The 21707-nt window shown below is 46.0% G+C and overlaps 2 protein-coding genes across 2 annotated transcripts; one reads left to right on the forward strand and one right to left on the reverse strand.

Moving 5' to 3' along the window:
• Window positions 1-5199: 5199 nt before the first annotated feature.
• Ccdc87 (coiled-coil domain containing 87) lies at window positions 5200-7764 on the reverse strand. The gene has a single exon (XM_057778700.1). The coding sequence runs from the start codon at window positions 7762-7764 to the stop codon at window positions 5200-5202; it is 2565 nt and encodes an 854-aa protein (XP_057634683.1).
• A 150-nt stretch (window positions 7765-7914) lies between these two features.
• On the forward strand, window positions 7915-21206 carry Ccs (copper chaperone for superoxide dismutase). Its single transcript, XM_057780011.1, has 8 exons — window positions 7915-8064; window positions 8361-8433; window positions 12364-12501; window positions 13086-13263; window positions 13692-13752; window positions 20540-20617; window positions 20688-20791; window positions 20897-21206. Exons 1-8 carry the CDS (start codon window positions 8026-8028, stop codon window positions 21048-21050), a joined length of 825 nt encoding a protein of 274 aa, XP_057635994.1. The 5' UTR covers window positions 7915-8025; the 3' UTR covers window positions 21051-21206.
• The last annotated feature ends 501 nt before the right edge of the window (window positions 21207-21707 follow it).

A 21707-nucleotide genomic window follows, 5' to 3' on the forward strand; every position in this document is an offset into this window, starting at 1 on the left:
TTAAGACCCACTGAACAAGAGGGAAACCATGCCTGGGGCTGGAAACTTAGCAAGCTCCTCAGGGCTAGAGCAGTCACGGGCCTTAGAGAAGACCCTACACCACCACTTTACTAAACCAACATAATCCCTAATAACAATCTAAATATTTGTTCTTTTTTGGGTTTGTTTTGTTTTTCTAGACAGGGTTTCTCAGTAGCTTTGGAGCCTAGCCTGGAACTAGCTCTTATAGACTAGGCTGGCCTTGAACTCACAGAGATCTACCTGTCTCTGCCTCCAGAGTGCTGGGATTAAAGGTGTGCGCCACCACCGCCTGGCTAAATATTTGTTCTTATACCCACAGATAAGTGTAGCCCTCAGCCCTCATCAAGGAAACTTCCCTTTGCAACAGAGACTATAATAGAAGGTCATGTCCAATCAAAATGTAAAGTTGTGTAAAGGTGTATCCCCAATACATTTACGAATAAATATCCCCAATAAAGTTACAAAACACCTCCTAACCAGGGAACATTTTGGAAGAGGAGGGTAAAAATATTGTAAGAGCCAGAGGATCAGAGAATTTTCTGTGAGATTGTGTCATCTAGTAACCTCAGAAACTATACCCACTGAGTCTCACCAACATGACTCCCTAAACACGAGGACAATACTAACAGACACATTAAAGTGAATGGGGGTGGGGCAAGGGACAGGGGAGAGGGAGAGAAGAGGAGCCCACAAGGCCTCAGACCTACACAAAGAACTACAGGCAACTAAGGAACGCTGAGAGTCTTCTCCAGGGAAGAGCATAGCAACTGGCTGTCTAATACCAAACTGTCAACCCTAAAAACACACCTATAAATAATGTTACTCAGCCGGGCATGGTGGTTAGTCCCAGCACTTGGGAGGCAGAGGCAGGTGGTTCTCTGTGAGCCAACCTGGCCTATATAGCCAGTTACAGGATAAGCAGAACTGTATAACAGAGAGACCCTGTCTCAAAAATAAACAACAAAACAAACAAAAAACAAATAACAATACAGACTAAGCAAGTCATATTTAGGAATATATATGTATATGCATATATAAATGTAATAATAATTAGTTATAAAGGATGAGTTTAAAAGAAAGAAGTGGTCCATGGGAGGGTTTGGAGAGAGGAAGGGAAATGGAGAAATGTAATTATATTATAATCTCAAAAGTAAAGGAAATAAAAAGTAAGTACAATAAAGGTTTCATTATGGCATCTTCAAAAAAGTGTAGAAAGCTAGGTTTGATAGTGCACACCTTTGATCCCAGCACTCAGGAGGCAGAGGCAAGTGGATCTCTTTAAGTCTGAGGCCAGCATGGCCTACAGAGTGAGCTCTAGGACAGCCGGGGCAACATTGTGAGACACTGTCAAAAAGAGAGCGAGAGAGAGAGAGGAAAAAAAATACTGTTATTTTACATAACTGGAAAACTTTTAAACACCTGAAATGTGAAAAATCAGGGCTAGGGGATAGCTCAATTGGTAAAGTGTTGCTGGGGAATAGCTTAGTTGGTGTTACCATAGAAATATGAAGACCTAAGTTTGATCTCCAGCTCTTGTCTCAAAAGCTAGGCATGGGCTGGTGGGACAGAGATAGGTGGATCACTGGCACACACACACACACATGAGTGTGCACTGTGCTCATGGAGGCCAAAGAACATTTTGTGGGAGCCAGTTCTCTCCTTCCGCCCACGTAGGTCATCAGCTTTAACTGCCCAATCGTCTTACCTTCATGGATTGTTTTTTGTTGTTGTTAACGTCTTTGTTGTTGTTGTTGTTTTTTGTTTGTTTGTTTTGTTTTTTGTTTTTCGAGACAGGGTTTCTCTGTGGCTTTGGAGCCTGTCCTGGAACTAGCTCCGTAGACCAGGCTGGTCTCGAACTCACAGAGATCCGCCTGCCTCTCTGCCTCCCGAGTGCTGGGATTAAAGGCGTGCGCCACCATCGCCCGGCCTTCTTTGTTTTTTTTAAGACAAGGTCTTGCCTTGCCCTCCAGACTGACCTCAGATTCATTACTTAACCCAAACTGGTATTGAACTTGTGGCAATCCTCCTGCCTCATCTTCATGAGTGCTCTGATTACAGGTGTGTGCCACCACAACTGATTGACAAAGGAGATATTTTTTAGATAGTAAAGCTTTCAAAACCAAAAAATTTTAAAAATTTACCTTAAGGTTGGGCATGGTGTGTAAGCCTTTCATTTCAGTACTTGGGAAGCAGAGGCAGGAGGACTGCCATGAGTTGGAAGCCAGCCTGTAACAAGTTCTAGGCCACCCAGAGTCCTGCCTTAAAGATTACACTTTCCCCTTCTATGAATTAGAGACTTGCCCATGTTAAATACATACGTATAATTTTCAGAGCATTCTGTTTGGCTGAATTTGTCCAGTAACAAGGAACTAATTAAATAAAATATACACACAGAAGAATATATATAGCTGTCAAAAGCGTGAAGAAGTGGGTTATGGAGAGAGTCCTAGGTAAGCCTGGGCCCCACAGTAAAAGAAAATGAAGCAGCTATATTATATACAGGATACATTCTTATTTATGTGTCAGTGTATATACCCATATACATATATATACATATATATATATATAGAGAGAGAGAACCTGAATACATATATTGACTATATATATATTTTATCATTTACTTAAGAAGTGAAATGTGACCTTCAAATGTAACTCCTATACTGCCTGAAAGATTTTGTTGGGTATATATGGCTGTGAAGAACAAAGGGAATTGGATTTCAACATGAAAGACTAAAGAAAAAGTACATCAGAATGGGTATGAGTGTCTTCTTTTCCTAACCCCCTCAGATTAAAAAAGTCTGTTTGTGCTGTGCTGTGGACTTTGCTCTGGAGCCCTGTCTGCAGCCTGGAAGCTGGGTCCTCCAGGCTGCAATAATGAAGTGTGAGCAACTACATCCTGTACCTGTCATCCTACCTTCCCTTCCCTGGAACTGAGTGTAAAACAAGCAAACAAACAAAAACAAAAACAAAAGAAGAACGAAGCAAAATACAGATTATAAATTTAACACCTTATGGATGCTCAACAAATACGTGCTAAACAACAAATATGATAACAATTGTTATCTACAACGAAGGAAATTGAGGATTGGCGGTAGGAAAGAAACTTACTTTCTCTCTCTTTTTATTATTATTATTATTATTATTATTATTGTTTTTTGAGACAGGTTTTCTCTGTGTACCAATCTTGGCTGTCCTGGAACTTGCTCTGTAGACCAGGCTGGCTTCAAACTTCCTAAGATTTGCCTGCCTCTGCCTCTCAAGTGCTGGGATTAAAAGCGTGCACTACCACTGCCTGACTAAATTTTATTATTTTTAAATGTATATGGATGTCCGTGTGAGTGAGTGTGTCTGTGTGCATATGTGTAGGTGCCAGATGATGCCAGGGATGTCAGATGCTGCAATTACAGGTAGTTGCAAGCTGCCTGATGTGGATGCTGGGAAGAGAACTTCAGTACTCTGGAAGAGCAGTGTATGTTCTTAACCACTAGACGGTCTCTCCAGCCCCAGAAACTTACTTTTCAGTACAAGTGCTTTTATTAACAGATAAAAATTTAATTAAGAATATTTTAAGCTGGGTGGTGGTGGCGCATGCCCTTAATCCCAGCACTTGGGAGTCAGTGACAGGCAGATCTCTGTGAGTTCAAAGCCAGTCTGGTCTATCTACAGAGTGAGTTCCAGGACTGGCTCCATAACTCTTGAGAAACTCTGTCTTGAAAAACAAAACAAAAAGAATGTATGTTTTAAGTGGGCAGTTGTGGTGCAATCCTTTAATACAAGCATTTGTGGGTCAGAGGCAAGTGGATCTCTGAGTTCGATGCCAGGGTGGTCTATAGAGTAAGTTCCAGCCAGAGATACACATAGAGAAATCCTGTCTCAAAAAAAAAAAAAAAAAAGAAAGAAAGAAAAAAAATTAATTAGAAAAAGAAAAGGGGGGCTGGAGAGATGGCTCAGAGGTTAAGAGCATTGCCTGCTCTTCCAAAGGTCCTGAGTTCAATTCCCAGCAACCACATGGTGGCTCACAACCATCTGTAACGGGGTCTGGTGCCCTCTTCTGGCCTGCAGGCATACACACAGACAGAATATTGTATACATCATAAATAAATTAATTAATTAATAATAATAATAATTAAAAAAAGAAAAGAAAAAATTTTCAACCCTGCCAACAATATGCAAGCACCAGAAGTGACAACTGAGACTTAACTCCTCATTTGACAAGTACAAAGAAGTTAGGCAATTTGCCTTAATCCATACAGTCAGAATTTACATACATCTGTTAATTGCAGAGCTATAGTGCTTAAGTATTATGTGCAGAATATTACTTTAAGATGTGTTACATCTGTTCATGCTCTGGAGCATTTGTGTGATGATGTAAGGATGTGCTGCTTTTGTTCTGCTGCATTTGCTTAACTCTGTGAAACTGTGATTCTTTTCCTGTCTAAAATACCTGATGATTTACTAAAGAGTTGAATGGCCAACAGCAAGGCAGGAGAAAGGATAGGCGGGTTGGCAGGCAGAGAGGATAAATTGGGAGCAATCTGGGAGGAAAAAGAAGGTGCAAGATAGAACAAAGGAGGAAGACACCAGGGGCCAACCTCTCATCCACCCAGCCAGCCATGGAATAAGACTGAAAGTAATATATTCAGAAGTAAGAAGAGGAAAAAGCCCAGAGGCAAAAGGTAGTAGGGATAATTTAAGTTAAGAAAAACTGGCAAGAAACAAGTAAAGCTAAGGCTGGGCATTCATAAGTAAGAATAAAACTCTGTGTGTGATTTATTTGGGAGCTGGGTGGTAGGCCCCCAAAGAGCCAAGAGCCAAAAGAAAAAAAGAAAACTATAACAACAGTATTATGCTATTGAGCCTAAACAAAAGCTCTAATCAACTGGTTTAATATAGCAAGATAGTGACACTAAACTGAATTGTTTTAAAGATCACGACTGGCTCTGTCTTTCTCTGTTATAATGATCCCCAAGGGACCATCTGATAAAGGATTTTGGTTGTATCGCAGCACAACTGGCGTACTTGAAACACCAGGTTTGAGGGAATCCTTTTATCTAGAATGCTAAGATAAAGAATCTCAGGATTGTAGAAATATCCACGGTTGTTCTAAAGCCATTGAGAGGTCATGTGAGTGTGTGGATGTTTGGGGGTGAGGAAAGGATTTGAGGACACTTGGCCCTCTTAGCGGGCAATAGGAGTATTCCCAGGAGCTATTAAAGCCCGGCTGTTGCTCCTTGTGAACATGGACGATTGGTGGAAGGGTTTCTGAGCCCTGATCAGATTGCGAACCCGCCGCTGCTGCTGGAGCCAGTAGAGCATCTCCACTTTGTCCTGTTTCATCTTCTCTAGATAGCGACGCCCCTTAAAGGTCACTGGCTCCCCAAAGACTAACTCTATCTTTTCCAGCAAGGAAATCAAAGAAGACTCCATTAGATTCAGCTTTCTTTGGATATGGCTACGGCACCGATTCTCCTCCAGGAGTCGACTCAGCAACAAATCAGGCTTTTGAAAGAACCGGTTGGGGTCAGAGGCTTGTCGTTCAAACCACTCCAGTCTCCCTAGCAACAACTCCCGCATCTGAATGGGCTTCAGGACCCGCTCCCAGGCCCTGATCAATGCTGGTAGCTGCTGCAGGCGCGCATTGGAACTGTACTTAATGACCATGTCCAGCCGGCTCTGGTCAGGGACTTCCAACATGATCCACAGTCGTTCTAGACGCTGCTGCAGGCTTAGGATGTGGGTTCTCCCAAATACTGAGCTGTCCTCTATCACTGAACTCCAATTCCACTCTCCTGGCACAAATTCTGGCTCGTCATGATCCAGCAGGGGAGGAGGGTGCTGAATCTCCACGGACTCTTTGGCAGGGACCGGCATCTCCACAGAAGCCTCTTCATCATACAGTTGGAAGACGACATGGAGGAAATCCGTCTCCTGAGTGGTGAGGTATTTTAAGTAGTCTTCCGCAGATACAGAGGTTTTCCACCAGTTCATCCATACACCCCTGTTTGGCCGCTTGTCCCAGCTTTTGCGCTTTGGGAATAACGTGAGAGAAGGCACCTTCTCCAGGCACAACAGCTGAGTGCTTGTTCTCTTGGAGAAAAATCCGACCAGATTATGGTTGATGACTGGGCTATGTTTATCTTGGTATATAAAAGCAGAGGACAGGTAGGTAGACCAATCTTTATCTGCTGAGGGCTCGATCTGAGGTCCTTCATCAAAAGAGAAGTGACTAGTGGAGACTCGGCTCATCAATTCCTTGTAGACCTCTCTGGTGCTATTGCCAACAAGACGGTCAGCATCCATTTCTTCGATGGCTTTGCAGTCCAGTTCCCCAGTCAGGTGATTGTATAGGACTCCAGCCCCCTCCACGTGGAAAGTGTCAGAAAAGCATCTGTCCGAGAGCTGCACAGTAGCCACTTGGACCACCACCTGATCGTGTAGCTTCAAAGTCATGGTCACTGGTTGTGGGTGAAGTGGAGTGATGCTTGGGAGGTGGCGATCCCACTGTCCAGAGGCTTCTTCTTCCTGTAGGCTCTTCAGCATTTTCTGCAAATCCTCCATGTGGTACTGGGCAGTCAGGCGCCTGGTAAGGACCCCGAGGAGGGGGGGCAGGCCCCATTCCAGCGGTGAGTAGTGAGCCCACTCCATTGCCATGCTCTTTGTCATCTGCTTCAGATCCTCAGCCACCATGTCCCCAAACTGCAGTGGTTTACTCTCTGGAGCCAACACCAGTGGGGTGAGAGGATGAGGGGAGAGAGGAGGGAGGCCCAACTCATCTGCCAGATTCCACCCTTCACGAAGACAGGGCATGGACTGGCCCCTCGGGAGCCTGGGGTAGATTCGTGAAGTGGGGAAGAGGGGCATCTCACTACTGGGAGGAGAATGGCTAGGCAGTGGTACCATCTGTGAGGGAATCACTTCAACTTCTTTTTCCCTTTTCATGGAGGGCACCCAGAGAAGCCGCTTTCTACCCTTCAGCTGGGGGATGGATTTCAACTCCTTCACTGGATCAGGTTCGGGCTCACTGGGGAAATCATATGGGCGGCTGAGTTGGACTAGGTAGTTCAGGTTGAGGCTAGAGCATGGCACTTGGTCCAAGCCGGTGCTGTGAGGCCAGGGGATTGGACAGAGTTTGAAAGTCCCAGGAGGACAGGCTGGGGGGCGCAGCTTGGATAAGCCTCTCTGGGTCTGCTCTAAATTCAGCAGGGTCTGAAAATCAGTCAACAGGGAGCGGTAGACATCGGGACTGGTGAGGAAGACTGTGCAATCCCTGGCAAGGTTGGCTGCCAACCGGCTGAGGGTGGCTGATTCTGTGAAGACCTTTCTAGTGGCAGGCAGGGTCACCAGCAGGTGCAGATAGCGTATGAAGAGCTGCTCACTGCAGATCAGTACGTAAGACTCCAGCCGCTTCCGCAGCTTCTGGTTGTTCTCGTAGTTCAAAATAGGTTCTGTAGGAGGTTCCCGCCAGCTACACTTCAGCTCCTCTAGGATAACCTGGGTGAGCCGGAGTCGATCCTTGGGAGTCACCCGCGCCGCCCGCCCGCTGCCTGCAAGTCGCTTTGATACCAGGCGACACAGCGGCCCCACTTCTAGCTTCGCGAGTGGGATGGATTGCAAAGTCGAGACCTCCTGCAAGGGGCGCTTCAGAGGTTCTGGAGGCGGCTCCTTGCGGGGGAAGAGAGACAGTGGACTCAGCAATCGGTGGTAAATCGGCTTGAGGTCAGGCTCCTGATTTTGTGGTTCCATCTTTACGCAGGTGACGCCCTCTGAGCCTGTAGAGGACGCCAAACGGTTACTAAGGAAACCAGGGCGGATGGCATCAATGCGCCTGCGCAGTCCGGTACCCCTTCTGGGTTGACTGTGGGCCTGGGCCTAGTACGCGCACGCGCCAAGGAGGTGGAGCAAAGGGTGGCTCCCGAGGCTCCGCCCACCCCACAAAACTGAGCAGTGTTGGTCTCTGGACTTAAGTTGTTTTGCGGCCCGGGGCCTGGGTTGACTACGTCCAGGATGGCTTCGGATTCCGGGAACGGTGGGACTATGTGCGCAGTGAGTGAAGGTTTCTTGTGGAGCCTCGCATAGCTTCAGCCCTTGGGGGTGATCGTTATCTTGGGAAGCCTGGAAAGAGCAGGCTCCTGGGCAGGGGTGAAATCCCGGGGTTAGAACAGATATGCCCCTCGCATTGTGGGTGTGGGAGGGTGAGACCACCATCCTGGAATGCCCAAGAGATAATAAAGAAGGAACATGAACAGAAGCCATGTGCGGTGGATGCCCAGAGTCATCCTAGGGAAGGTGGTGAATCAGGGTAATGCCTGACGTGTACCTCGGCCCTGCTGCCCTTACAGCTGGAGTTTGCAGTGCAGATGACCTGTCAGAGCTGCGTGGACGCGGTGCACAAGACCCTGAAAGGAGTGGCAGGTAGGAGCAGAATAAACCTTTCTGGGATCAGCCCAGAGCTCTGTCTTCAGCAGTATACCTGTTGTTACAGATTCAGAAAGGTATCTAGAGAACGAAAGGAAACTTCTCAGAGTCACACAGAGACCCAAAGGCAGAGTCCAGCGTGCTGGTCTCAAACTTAGCTTGCCAAAACTCTGTACTAACTGCTCCTCCCGCCGCTGAGCTCAGGAGGTAGCCAGAGTGTGTAGCTCCTCCTATCGAGGGCGTTCTTGGGAACATCTGAGGTCTTGCTTGGGAAACACCACCGTTCTGATAAACCAAACAGCAGTCTTGGCCCAGCTTAGAGAGTTTATTTGCGGGTGACCTGGCACAACTGGAAAGATGGAAGGCAGAGTCGTCTTCAGGGCACGGAAACTGGCTTTAAAAAAAAAAAAATCTGTTAAATGTTCATCCAACCTTTCAGCAGGTGTAGATTAGACACTGGGGGCTTCTTAGGAAAAACCTTTACCCCTGTGCTCAGGTAAAGATGATACAAGCTTTGCCAAAAGAGCATTCACAGAAGGAAGACGATTAGAAGGGTCTGAAGCCCGGTCGCTGGTTGGGGGCGGGGCAGTGTGTATAGCAGTGAGACAGAGGCACTCCAGAGTTTGATCTATTTGCTTTCAAATGCCCTCTTTGCCACATACGAGCACAATGGCTTCATGCTTGCTTTCAATATATCTGTTTCTGCAGTGTTTGAATAATGTTCATAACTCAGAATTGCCATGAAGAATGAATTAGTTGTTGCAAGTCTTGAGCATATAATGAGATCCCAGTTAATCTCAGGGAACTAAGAGGGAAGGCTTACAGAGGAGAACTGGGGGAACTGGTTTTTTCTTTTCTTTTCTTTTCTTTTCTTTTCTTTCTTTTATTTTCTTTTCCTTTTTTTTTTTTCTTGAGACAGCCCTGGCTGTCTTGACCAAGTTGGCCTTCGACTCACAGAGATCTGCTGTCTCTGCCTCCCTAGTCTGAGAAAGGTGTGTGCCACCACCACCCGGTCTGAAACCGAGTTTTTAATTTATTATTAGTGAATTTGTGTATGGTGTGTTTGTGGGAGGGGAGTTGTGCATGTGGAGGTCAGAGGACAACTTTGTGGATTTGTTCCCTGCTCCCAGCTGTCGGTCTTGTGCCAAAAATAGTTTACCTGCTGAGCTATCTGGCTGGCCCTGGAGCAGCAGATTTTTTCTTAAGGTTTATTTTTATTTTTTTAATTTGTTTTATTTTATATGTGTGTGCGTGTGTGTGTGTGTTTGCTTGCATGTATGCTGGGGTTAGGGAGATGGCTGAGCTGGTAGAAATGATATCTGCATCAGTATGAGATTCCCAGCACCTATATAAATGCCACACAGCCCACCTGCACTCCCAGCATTCGGAAGGTAGAGATAGGGATCCCAGGCAAGCTGGCTAACTAGACTAACCAAATAACTGAGCTCTGGGTTCAAGCGACAGAACCTGCCTCACCATAAAAGATAGTAATCAAGGAAAACACATGGCCTCCATATGTACCAGCCAAGTATATGTCCCCATACTCGGGAACATGCATACACACATGCATGCATATGACACACATACACACACCAAAAAAAAATCACCTTCAATTTTATGTGGAAAGATACTGAAGCAATGTTTTGTTTTGTTTTAAGATTTACTTATTTATTATATATACAGTGTTCTGACTGCATGTATGCCTGTATGCCAGAAGAGGGCACCAGATCTCATTGTAGATGGTTGTGAGCCACCGCCTGGTTGCTGGGAACTGAACTCAAGGCCTCTGGAAAATCAGCTAGTGCTCTTAACCACTGAACCATCTCCAGCTCCAAAGCAGTGGTTCTTAATCCATGGATTGCGACCCCTTGGGGGTTGGACAACCCTCTCACAGGGGTTGCATATCAGATGTCCTGCATATCAGATATTTACATTATGATTCATAACAGTAGCAAAATTATAGTTATGAAGTAGCCATGAAAATAATTTTATGTTTGGGATTCACCACAACACAAGGAACTGTGTTAAAGGATCTCAGCATTAGGAAGGTTGATAACCACCATACTAAAGAGTCAACAAAGAAGGGGCTGGAGAGATGGCTCTGTGGTTAAGAGCACTCCCTGCACTTCCAGAGGACCTGAGTTCAATTCCCAGCAACCACATGGTGGCTCACAACCATCTGTAAAGAGATCTGACACCCTCTTCTGGCGTGTGGGCATATATGCAGGCAGAATGTTGTATACATAATAAATAAATAAATAAATAAATAAATAAATAAATACATCTTTAAAAAAAGAGTCAACAAAGAAAACAGGGAATCCATAGATAGGGTCTTGAGCAGACTAAGGAGAAGTGAGGCATCTAGGATAAATGCTGAGACCTGAATGTGTTTTGCACACACAGCAGATAAGGTTTTTTGATAGCCTGGCCTGGGCATAGGGTGGATTCCCAGACCCAAGAACTCCCAGGAGAACCTGATACTGTACTCCTAATGTAGGGGGGGCCAGAAGGGAATGCTTTTGTGGCTTATCCCCTCTTAATTTTGCAACCTCAGTCTGAACCGGAAGAAGGCAGTGTCTCCATCAGAGCGACAGTTCTGTTTGTCAGGTGACTCTTGGAGCATGGCCAGGCCAGGCTTTGGTAGGGCTCAGTGAGGAGAAAAGAGAGGCCACAATTACTGTCCGGCAGAAGTGAAGTTGGAACTTCTCCCACTTACCCCAGGGAGGAGAGTAAGGCTCTCTTGCCCAAGGCCTTGGGTAACTCTCTCACTCAGTGTGTTCTGTATACTGAAACTCTCCTGCCCAGCTATGAAAAAGCCAAACTGGTTTCACCTCTCAGACCAGAAAGCATGATTATCAGAATACTCTTCTTTTGGGTGTTGAAGAAACTCACTAAAACCTTGAAATTGCTCTGTGTCCAACTAAAGTCCACTTGTCTGTTTTCCCAGCGAGAATGCTTTGCAGGAAGTAGCAAGCCCTACCACATCTTGGAAAAGCTTTGACCAGAATGTGCTACTTTTAATGAAATGGCTCCCTCTCCATTAGATTTTCTCTTACTATTTCCAAACACACAAAGGATTGTAATCAGTGCCGGTGGATGGCTCAGCAGAAATGGGAGTTAGAAAGTGCACGTGTGGGTTGGGAAGTCCTAGGAAGCTTGGGCTAGGGCCCTTCTTAGGGTGAGTAGAAGGTTTGGGGGTAATTGTTTTTGCTCTGTAGCTAAGCTGTCTGGACTGAGTTGCATTCTGCAGCCTACCTAATTTCAATAAATTGCTTCATTGTTCTGTGCCTTGATATCCTTATCCGCAAAACAGAGATCAATTCCCAGGCTACTATAAATATGAAATGAAGCAATGTAGGTAAAACAACACCAAAAAAGGGTTTAATGGGCTGGAGGGATGACTCGGTGGGAAGAGCACTGGCTGCTCTTGCACAGGACCTGGATTCCGTATCTGACACCCAGATGGTGGCTCACAGCAGTCTGTAACTCTACTTCCCGGGGATCCGGTGTCCTCTTAGGGCCACTGCAGGTGCTGCATGCAAATGATGCACATACACTCATGTAGGTAAAGCCCTCATGCATATAATAAGTAAATCTTCAATAAAAAAGAGACCTTAGTCCATGGTACATGCTCAGTGTCAGCTCTCAGGATGGAGCTGTGGTCCTCCCTTTATTAACGTGTGTAACAGTCCGTGCTCAGTGACAGAGTACTTGTCTAGCGTGGGAGAGGCCTTTGAGTTCCACTCCTCACATTACACATTACACGCAGGACTCACAAAAATACCACACCAAGTTCTTAATAATAGAAAGGAGCTTCCAGGTTTACTTCTGGTCATATGAAGCTTTGTAGAGATGGGGATGGGGAAATGCTGTACCATCAGCATGTGATGCCAGCCCTCTCCTGCCCTTTCCCTCTCCCTCTGCCAGGTGTCCAGAGTGTGGAAGTGCAACTGGAGAACCAAACGGTGTTGGTGCATACCACTCTTCCCAGCCAGGAGGTGCAAGCGCTCCTGGAAAGCACAGGGAGGCAGGCTGTACTCAAGGGCATGGGCAGCAGCCAGTTACGTGAGTGATACTTACAGTCACCTGGCCTCTGGGGTTGGCGGGCTGGCGCGAGAGCTGGTGTAATCTAAGTGCAGGAATCTCAGGATTGGGCCGGATTGGCTTTGGGGAGTTATGAAAGTTATGTGAGATTCCTTCCCTGACCTTTCTGAGCTGCCGAAAGGACAGGATGTTAATCCTACGGAACAAGATTAAAGACCATTACCCAAATTCTTTTAGTTGAATTAAGCAAGCTTTATTTTCTGTTAGATAGGGCTATCTTCCTAAAGCAAGGTTTGAGAAAATAGCTTTGAACAAAATAAAAAGCTTATGAAGCCCCCAAAATGGCAAGGCTAGGAGGGTTCTAAGCCTTGGGTAACTTGGCATAACATCTTACCTTCTCAGGGTGGAGGTCAGATTGGAGGCTGTAGAACATATCAGAATCCAGAAAATGGGTCGATACATGGTCAAACCCAAGTTTTATAAAAAACAGGAATGAACTTATTTTGACCTTCTAATAAGATGGCTTCTAATCTTAAGATGGAATCAGGCTGGTTCATCAGGGACTGGGTGAGATGGAAAAACAGTAAGTATTTCATACCTTGCAGAGAATCTGGGAGCAGCAGTAACCATTCTGGAGGGCCGTAATGCCATACAGGGGGTGGTCCGCTTCCTACAGCTGACCTCTGAGCTCTGCCTGATTGAGGGAACCATTGATGGCCTGGAACCTGGGTTGCATGGATTCCATGTTCATCAGTTTGGGGATCTCACAAGGGATTGCAATAGGTAAGCCATCTGTAGCATCCCTGTAGCTACACACTTTCATTTTCTGTCCTCAAAAGTTCTGTGGTGGGGGCACGTATACACAGGCCCAGTGTACACATGAGGAAACTGAGGCCTAAAGATGTTATAAGCGACATATGAAAGGCCTCAGAGGATTTGAGTCAAGATCTGAAATAGAGGGTAACTCCTGGACACAGGGAAGGAAGAGGCCCCGTGTCTGTCAATGTCTTCTGCAGTATGATTGGTGTTTACTCTTCTGTGTCTCCTGAAGCAGAAACTCAAGGAAGGTATAATCCATGTGCCAATTTCTATTCTTTGCCCAAATCCTGGCGTTCAATCTGTTGAATAAATGAGGGACTGAATAAAGGCTGTCAGAGAAGAGGGCCCAGACACTACTGTTTGGATACCTATTTGCTAATTTTCATCCTTAGCTGTGGGGACCATTTTAACCCTGATGGAGCATCTCATGGGGGCCCTCAGGACACTGATCGGGTAAGTGTAGGTTTGGGCTGGGTTTGGGCATAGAGAGAATCCAGGGACTCAGAGGTAGGCAGGCAGTTCTTGGATCTTGGACTGTGATTGTTTTATGTGTGGGTCTTTCCCTCTCATCTGATGTTGATTAGCTTAGTGACTTTATACTTCTTGTGATCAATGTCTTCAGGATACAGTGCAGTAGGGTTCAGTGCCTGCCCTGAGGACGTTCATAGTCTGGTGGGGGAACTCTATGGTTGTGTAGAAAGATACTCTTGACAGGGAGCCTTGGGGCTTCTTTCTTTTCCTCTCTGCTTCCTGCCCTGCCCCCCATCCCTTCTTCCCTTAGCCCTTTCCTTTCTTGTGGTGCTAGGCATGGAACCTAAGGCCACACACATGCTAGGCAAGTTGCTCTGCCATTGAGCTGCATTCCCAGTAACACTGGGGTTTCATTTTCCACCATAGAATTCTTTTTCTGTCTTCAGGGAGTTTCCTGCCACCTTAGTGCTCTTTGTCTTAGCTGACTGCATCTGTACTGTTAATTTTTCCATTGTTTGATTGAGCAGGAAGGTCATGGTCGAGCAAGGAGGTCATGGTGGAGAACATTTCACATCATAGTAGCTAGAAAATAGAGAAAAAGGTCACAGGAAGAGACAGGCAAGATCCCACCCTGAAGGACTTTTTTCCAGGGATCTATTTCCTCCAACCAAGCCCCACCTCCTACCTTCATCTCCCAATATATGGTGAATCCATCAAGGGATTAATCCATTAATTATGCCAAAGCCCTCATGGTTTGCATATCCAGAAGTGTGCTTTACATATTTCTTAGATGTTTGTCAATCCGATCAAATTTATAATCAAAATTAGCCGACATAAGAACATTGCTTTCTCCCTTGGAGATTTTCTGTTCCTTGGTGCTCTGCTGCACACCTCTAAGCACCTCCTTTCTCGAAGGAGTCCTCCTCCCTGTACTTGGAGACAAAGAGGTTGAGTTCTCGTTCCAGGAACTGAAAACCCCAGTTCCTTCTTAGATCCTCTCAGAACTCCAGAATTTATTTCAATTTTCTATCATTTTTGTTTGTTTGTTTGAGATAGGGTCTTCTCCATTCGTCTCCCTGGGTCCTCCGTACTTTCTATGGCTAATTCTTGTCAACTAGTCACTGGCTCTGCCCCCTGATCCAAGGTTAATTTTATTAACACAGTCTCAGAGTGTCACAGTGAGATCAAATATCCCAAAACATGACACATCTCTAGTTGGCCTGGTACTCACTGGGTAGACCAGGCTAGAGTCACGCTTCCAGTGCGCTGCCTTCCTTTGCCTCCCAAATGCTGGGATTAAAGGTGTGCACCATGATGCACAGCTCTGAAGATGAATTTTTGTTTTGCTCATATGTATAATATATGTCTCCATATGTGTGGATAGCACATTGTGTATGGGTTCCTGTGGGGGCCAGAAGAGGGTGTTGAATCCCCTGGAGCTGGAATTTCAGGTAACTGTGAGCCACCCAACATGGGTGCTAGGAACTGAACTTGGGTCTTGTGAAAGAACAGTAAGTACCCTTAACCACTGACCCATCTCTCTAACCCTACAATTCTGAATATTTTCATACACTTTACTGATTGAGCCCTCCTAAAATAAAAATAATTAAACTCTTATCAGAGTCTTAGAATTTGTAACATCTAGATGTGGGATCTGCAACAGAAATGCTTGACTTGTACCACAGTTCCATGGGGTTGGGATGGCCAGCTTGTATCATGATTCTACTGATTTTTGTGCCAGGAAGTTATGAACTGGCATCAAGACAAACAGCAGGGCACAGTGAATCATGCCTGTCATCTCAACATTTGAGAGGTAGAGAAAGGAAAACCAAAACTTCAAGGTCATCCTTGGTTACATAAAGAGTTTGAAACTAGCCAGTGACTAGTTGACAAGAATTAGCCATAGAAAGTGTGGAGGACCCAGGGAGAAGAATGGAGAAGACCCTCAGGAAGGAGTAGGGAGGGACTTAGAGATCCGTGTCTTTTTGATCTGGGACGCGTGGAGAGACAATCTTGCTGGGTCTCTGGTCAGAAAAGGAAAGTTGCTCCTCTGCTGCTTCTCTGTTCTAGCAGGTTTTTACCCCAACATCTGACTCCCAAGTCTTTATTGCTAATAGAACAACTTAGGTAAAAAACATTTGGCATCCAACACATGGCATGAACTTACACAGCAGCTTCTGAAACTGTCATGTCTCCCCGACCCCCTGCAGCAGCCATTCTTGGGCAGCTTCTCTTGCCACTGCGCCTGACCTCCCCAAGGTTGTAGGTTTCTCACACCACAAGCAATTTAAGTTTGAATTTAGCCTGAATTCCAGGCCAAACAGGGATACACAGTGAGACTTACCTCAAATTTTTTTTCTTTAAAGAAAATATTCTAGAATAAAACAAAATGAAACACCACCACCAAAATCCATGTACATAAGACATGTTGATCTAGAGCATTTCACAATCTCTGTCTGTTTTGAATTTCTTTACTTTTTTTTCTTTCCTTTCTTTTTCTCTCTCTCTCTCTTGGGTTTTTTTTTGGGGGGGGTTGTTTTTTTGGTTTTTCAAGACAGGGTTTCTCTGTAGCTTTTTTTTTTTTTTTTTTTTGTTTCGTTTTGTTTTTCGAGACAGGGTTTCTCTGTGGTTTTGGAGCCTGTCCTGGAACTAGCTCTTGTAGACCAGGATGGTCTCGAACTCTCAGAGATCCGCCTGCCTCTGCCTCCCGAGTGCTGGGATTAAAGGCGTGCGCCACCTTCTCTGTAGCTTTGGAGCCTGTCCTGGAACTAGTTCTTGTAGACCAGGCTGGCCTTGAACTCACAGAGATCCTCATGTCTCTGCCTCCCGAGTGCATGTGCCACCACTGCCTGGTTCTCTTTTGGTTTTTTGAGACAAGGTTTCTCTGCGAAACAGTCCTGGCTGTCCTGAAACTTACTCTGTAGAGTAGGCTGGCCTCAAACTCACAGAGATCCACCTGCCTCTGACTCCTGAGTACTGGGATTAAAGATGTGTGCCACCACCTGGCAGCCTGTGTGCCTCTTAAAGCATGTAGCTCATTTTTGGACCTTTGATAGCTCAATACTTTTCTAATGGTCAAACTTCTTCTTCCCTGCTCTGAGGTGGGATAGACTTGTTCTTTTGTCTATTTGCACAATACCATGCTTGTGATCAGTCTGTAAGTAATGTTGCCTTGAATTAAATGCCACTAATATTGGGGCATAAAGTGACAAGCATTTATTATCTCCCAGTTTCTCTGGGACAGAAACCTGGGTTTCTCTGGCTCATAGTGTTTTGGGGCCTCAGTCATGGAGTTCAACAGGGAAAGAATCTGCTGTCCTGATGGCTATTGGCAGTTGGCAGTGTTGCTGCTGGCCGGCCTTGGCTATTGGCCAGATATCAGTCTTGTGCCACATGAACTTCCCTAGATCAGCTCACCATGCGACAGCTGGTGTCTCTCAGGACGTGTGCATCAGAGAATGAGAGGGCATCCAATATGGATGTCAGATTCATGCTGTAATCTAGTCCAGGAAATGATCCTCAATCCAGGCCACACAAAAGTGAGAAATCATAAAGAATGCAAATACAGGAAGGGGCATCCGTACGGCCTCTGCCTCCTTGGGTTTTGAAGGAGGAGGAGGAGCTCTGCATGTAGACAAGGTGAGCCTGGGGTGGCAGGTCCAGCAGAGGAAACCATCTAAGTCATGACAGAGCAGAAAGGTTCCTAAAAGACAAAGATAACCTTGAGACTGGTGTCCTTGCCCTCAGACCCCACTTGGGACAAGGGATCAGAAGGGAACAAAACCAGAGAGGATTACCCTAGGTATAGTGACACTTGCTTGTAATCCCAGCATTTGGGAGGTAGACACAGGAAGATTGGGAATTTAAGGCCAGCCTTGGCTACATAGCAAGTTCAAGGCTACTCAGGGTTACATGTGACCCTGTCTGTAAAACAAAACAAAATGGGGTAAAGACATTTGTTGCTGATCTTGACAACCTGAGTTTGACCCCAGAAATCCACATGATGGAGAAAACTGTCTCCTATAAGTTGTCTTGCTTTGATGTGCAAAGGCACATACATACATGTGCACGTGTGAGCGCGCATGTGCACACACACACACATACACACACACACACAAAAGGTAAAAATAAAAAACCAAAAAGTTATTGAGTGTAACCTATTTGTAGAGCATATACTTAGCATGTATAAGACTCTAAAATTATTTGAATTTTGAACCATTTGAGCCATTTCTCCAGAAAATGGACTAAAAATGAGCAAGACTGGAGGGTTAAGACCACACGGTATTCAGCAAGTTTCTCCTATATGTCAGCAGCTGACTTGTCCAGATGGAATTAAAATCAGTGTGGGCAATTACATCCAAGCCTGGCTGTCTCTTGTATACCTGCTAACAGTCTCTTAGGTTCCTTCCCTTCTCACTTTCTAGTCCTTTCTACTATACCAGGGGCTTTCTCCGATGCAGGAAGGAGCCTTGCCACACACTATGCGGAGACCCTTCTTGGTTCCTCAGGACCCAGAGTACAGGCTGGGCCCAGTATCCTGGGGTGACATTGAAGGCCTCTCTGTGACCAGTTCTTAAGGGAGGGAATTGAAAAGGCTGTTTTTCCCTGACCCCCTTGCAAGGTCATGCCTTCAGTCATACTGCCTGGCTTATTCAACCCCAGAAACATCTGGCAAGGTCCTTGTTATCTTCCCCACCTTGAATTCTCTACCACTAACGTCTTTAGCATAGGGCAATGTGACAAAAAAATACCAGGTGCCAGCTGTTCGTCTAGATAAGATAAAGTAGAAGACAAATTTCAGTTCTTTTTTTTCCTGAGGGGGTTTATTTGTTTTTTAAGATTTATATATTAATAAATACAGTGTTCTGTCTGCATGTATGTCTGCAGGCCAGAAAAGGGTACCAGATCTCATTACAGATGGTTGTGAGCCACCATGTGGTTGCTAGGAATTGAACTCAGGACCTCTGGAAGAGCAGCCAGTGCTCTTAACCTCTGAGTCGTTTCTCCAGCCTGGTTTTCTTTTTTCTTTCTTGGTATAGTTTCTCTATGTAGCCCTGGCTGTCCTGGAACTCTCTGTGTAGACAAGGCTGGCCTCAAACTCATGGAACTCTGTCTGCCTCCCAAATGCTGGAATTAAAGATGTGTGCCACTGTGTCTGGAGAAGTGACATTTTTCATTGCTCAGCAGTGAGACGGTGCGGACCAGCTCACTCCAGCCGAGGCATTTGTGTCTGCTCATGAATTAGGTTGGAAACGATTTTTTTGTTCAGACGTAGGTTTCTGTGCTCACCGCTTGGGTCCTGTCACTTCTCACTTCTGTGCTCTCTGCTTTGGGTCCTGTCACTTCTCACTTTTGTGCTCACTGCTTGGGTCCTGGCACTTCTCACTTCTGTGCTCACCGCTTGGGTCCTGGCACTTCTCACTTCTGTGCTTACCGCTTGGGTCCTGGCACTTCTCACTTCTGTGCTCTCCGCTTTGGTCCTGTCACTTCTCACTTCTGTGCTCACTGCTCAGGTCACCTCCACATGCAGTATTTGTTGCCCTTATTCTGTTCTGTAGTGGAGGCTCTTAAAAGTGGTGAGTACGGAAACTGGACAGTGGTGGCTCAGGCTTTCAATTCCAGCACTCTGGAATCAGAGGCAGGCAGATCTCGGATCTCGGAGTTCAAGGCCAGCCTGGTCTACAGAGTGAGTTCCAGGACAGTCAGAGATACACAGAGAAATCCAGTCTTGAAAAACAAACAAACAAAAAGTGGGGAGTGTGTACACTGCTCACTATGTCTGATATAGGGTTCATTGAAACGGATGCTTGCTGTTTTCACTAGAATGACTGACTAGTGAGCTCCCAGGATCTCCCTATCTCTACGCTCCTCACACTGGGATCATGGGCATGCACTACCATGCTAAGCTTTCTCATAGCTGCTGGCATCAGAGCTCTGGTCCCCATGCTTGCATTACAACCATTGAGCTGTCTCACCAGCCTCTTTGACACCTTCAAGGGAGAAGTACAAAAAACCATCTCTTTGCCTCCTCACATTCTTCCCTCTTGTTCCTTGAGGCTGGGAGTCCGGTGTAGTGTAAATTCTAATTGGTCTTAATAATAAAAACCCAGAGTCAGATAGGAGGGTGAAAGGTTATCAAAGAAGCTGAGTGGCCAGCCACTAGTTCTTACCTCTATGAATCCTCCTGTCTCCATCTGCCTTATATTCCTGTCTCTACCCCGCTAGTGCTGGGATTAAAGGCACGAGATCCCAAGTGCAGGGATCAAAGGTGTGTGCCACCACTGCCTGGCCTCTGTAGTTAACTAGTGGGCTAGCTTCACACTCTGATCTTTAGGCAAGCTTTATTTGTTAGAGCACAAACAAATATCACCACGGCCAGGAAAGTAATGCTGGCCACTGTGATGGTCAGAAAAACCAAACATAGCCAACTTAAGCCTTGGGGAATGGAGGCTTCCGGGGCAACTGGAGATAAAGAGCAGGAACTTAGCCAATTGAGGATGGAAGCCAGGCTAGACAACGGGCTTGAAGGGAAAGAAATTGAATCTAACAGGGAATGCTAGTTCTTTGCAGCATGGTGGCTTTTTGCCTAGGATTTCACTTCTAAGGTGGTGAGTGTCCAGGATCTTCTTTGAGTCCTTGCAGGGGATACCTGCAGGAGGAAATTAGAAGCTTGGGGAAATGGGATGAGGAATCAGATCCTGGGAAGGCAAAAGATACCGGTCGGTCGTGACTGTGTAACTTTCTTTTCCTCATGGGGGTCTCATTCCAGCACCGGGGAGATCTGGGCAACATCCTGGCTGGGGCTGATGGCCGAGCCACTTTCCGGATAGAGGATAAACAGCTGAAGGTAAGATGGGAAGAATGTGGGGCCCCTCCTCAAAGGACAGTGGAGTTGAAGCTGTTGTTTCCCTTCAAAGGTGTGGGATGTGATTGGCCGCAGCCTGGTTGTTGATGAGGGAGAAGATGACCTGGGCCGGGGAAACCATCCCTTATCCAAGATCACAGGGAACTCTGGGAAGAGGTGAGCTGTGCCACCCCCAGCTGGAGACATTGATGTGCCAGTGGGACACATGGAACCCTGAGGAGGCCTAGGGAAGGCCCGTGCTGACCATACATCCTTCCACAGGTTGGCCTGTGGCATCATCGCACGCTCTGCTGGCCTTTTCCAGAACCCCAAGCAGATCTGCTCCTGTGATGGCCTCACTATCTGGGAGGAGCGAGGCCGGCCCATTGCTGGTGAAGGCCGAAAGGACTCAGTCCAGGCCCCTGCTCACCTCTGATCAGGGCCTCATCTCAGGTCATTTTGTGTTCCTAGCTGAACATCTACCTGCAGAGGGAACAGGGGACCTTGCTTGTGTAGACCTAGGAGAACTAAGTACAGGGCAGGTAGGAGTTGCTGTATCCTTAGCAAATTAAATTGTTATTTTCATATGGCACTTTGTGTTTCTGTGTCTCTTATTGGGCTTGGTGAGTAGAGTCACCAGAGCTACCCTACCCATTAGCTTTGATACCAAACTAACTTTTTTTTTTTTTTTTTTTTTTTTGGTTTTTCGAGACAGGGTTTCTCTGTAGCTTTGGAGCCTGTCCTAGAACTCCCTTTGTAGACCAGGCTGGCCTCGAACTCACAGAGATCTGCCTGCCTCTGCCCCCCAAGTGCTGGTATTAAAGGCGTGCACCACCACCGCCCGACTTTTTATTTGTATTTTAATAAATAAAGCTTGCCTAAAGATCAGAGGGCACAACAGCCCCACTGGTCAGCCTTACAGACCAGGCAGTGATAACATACACCTTTAATCCCAGTAGCTACACTAGTTGTCATAGAAACTGGGTGGTGCACACCTTTAATCCCAGCCCTAGAGAGGACTATAAAACAGGAGGAGACAGCTCTCAGTTTTAGTGTCATTTTGAGATTCCTGGAGGCAGGATCACTATTTCAG

The sequence above is a fragment of the Chionomys nivalis genome, chromosome 8, assembly GCF_950005125.1.
Source record: "Chionomys nivalis chromosome 8, mChiNiv1.1, whole genome shotgun sequence".
NCBI classification, from domain to species: domain Eukaryota; kingdom Metazoa; phylum Chordata; class Mammalia; order Rodentia; family Cricetidae; genus Chionomys; species Chionomys nivalis.

What these genes read in the sequence shown, in the direction of transcription:
- Ccdc87 (XM_057778700.1), bottom strand. Translation starts at nt 7,764, where the DNA reads ATGGAACCACAAAATCAGGAGCCTGACCTCAAGCCGATTTACCACCGA.
- Ccs (XM_057780011.1), top strand. Translation starts at nt 8,026, where the DNA reads ATGGCTTCGGATTCCGGGAACGGTGGGACTATGTGCGCA. An exon ending in CTCACAAGGGATTGCAATAG is followed by an intron (nt 13,264 to 13,691) that starts GTAAGCCATCTG and finishes TTTCATCCTTAG; the next exon opens with CTGTGGGGACCATTTTAACC. An exon ending in ACAGGGAACTCTGGGAAGAG is followed by an intron (nt 20,792 to 20,896) that starts GTGAGCTGTGCC and finishes ATCCTTCCACAG; the next exon opens with GTTGGCCTGTGGCATCATCG.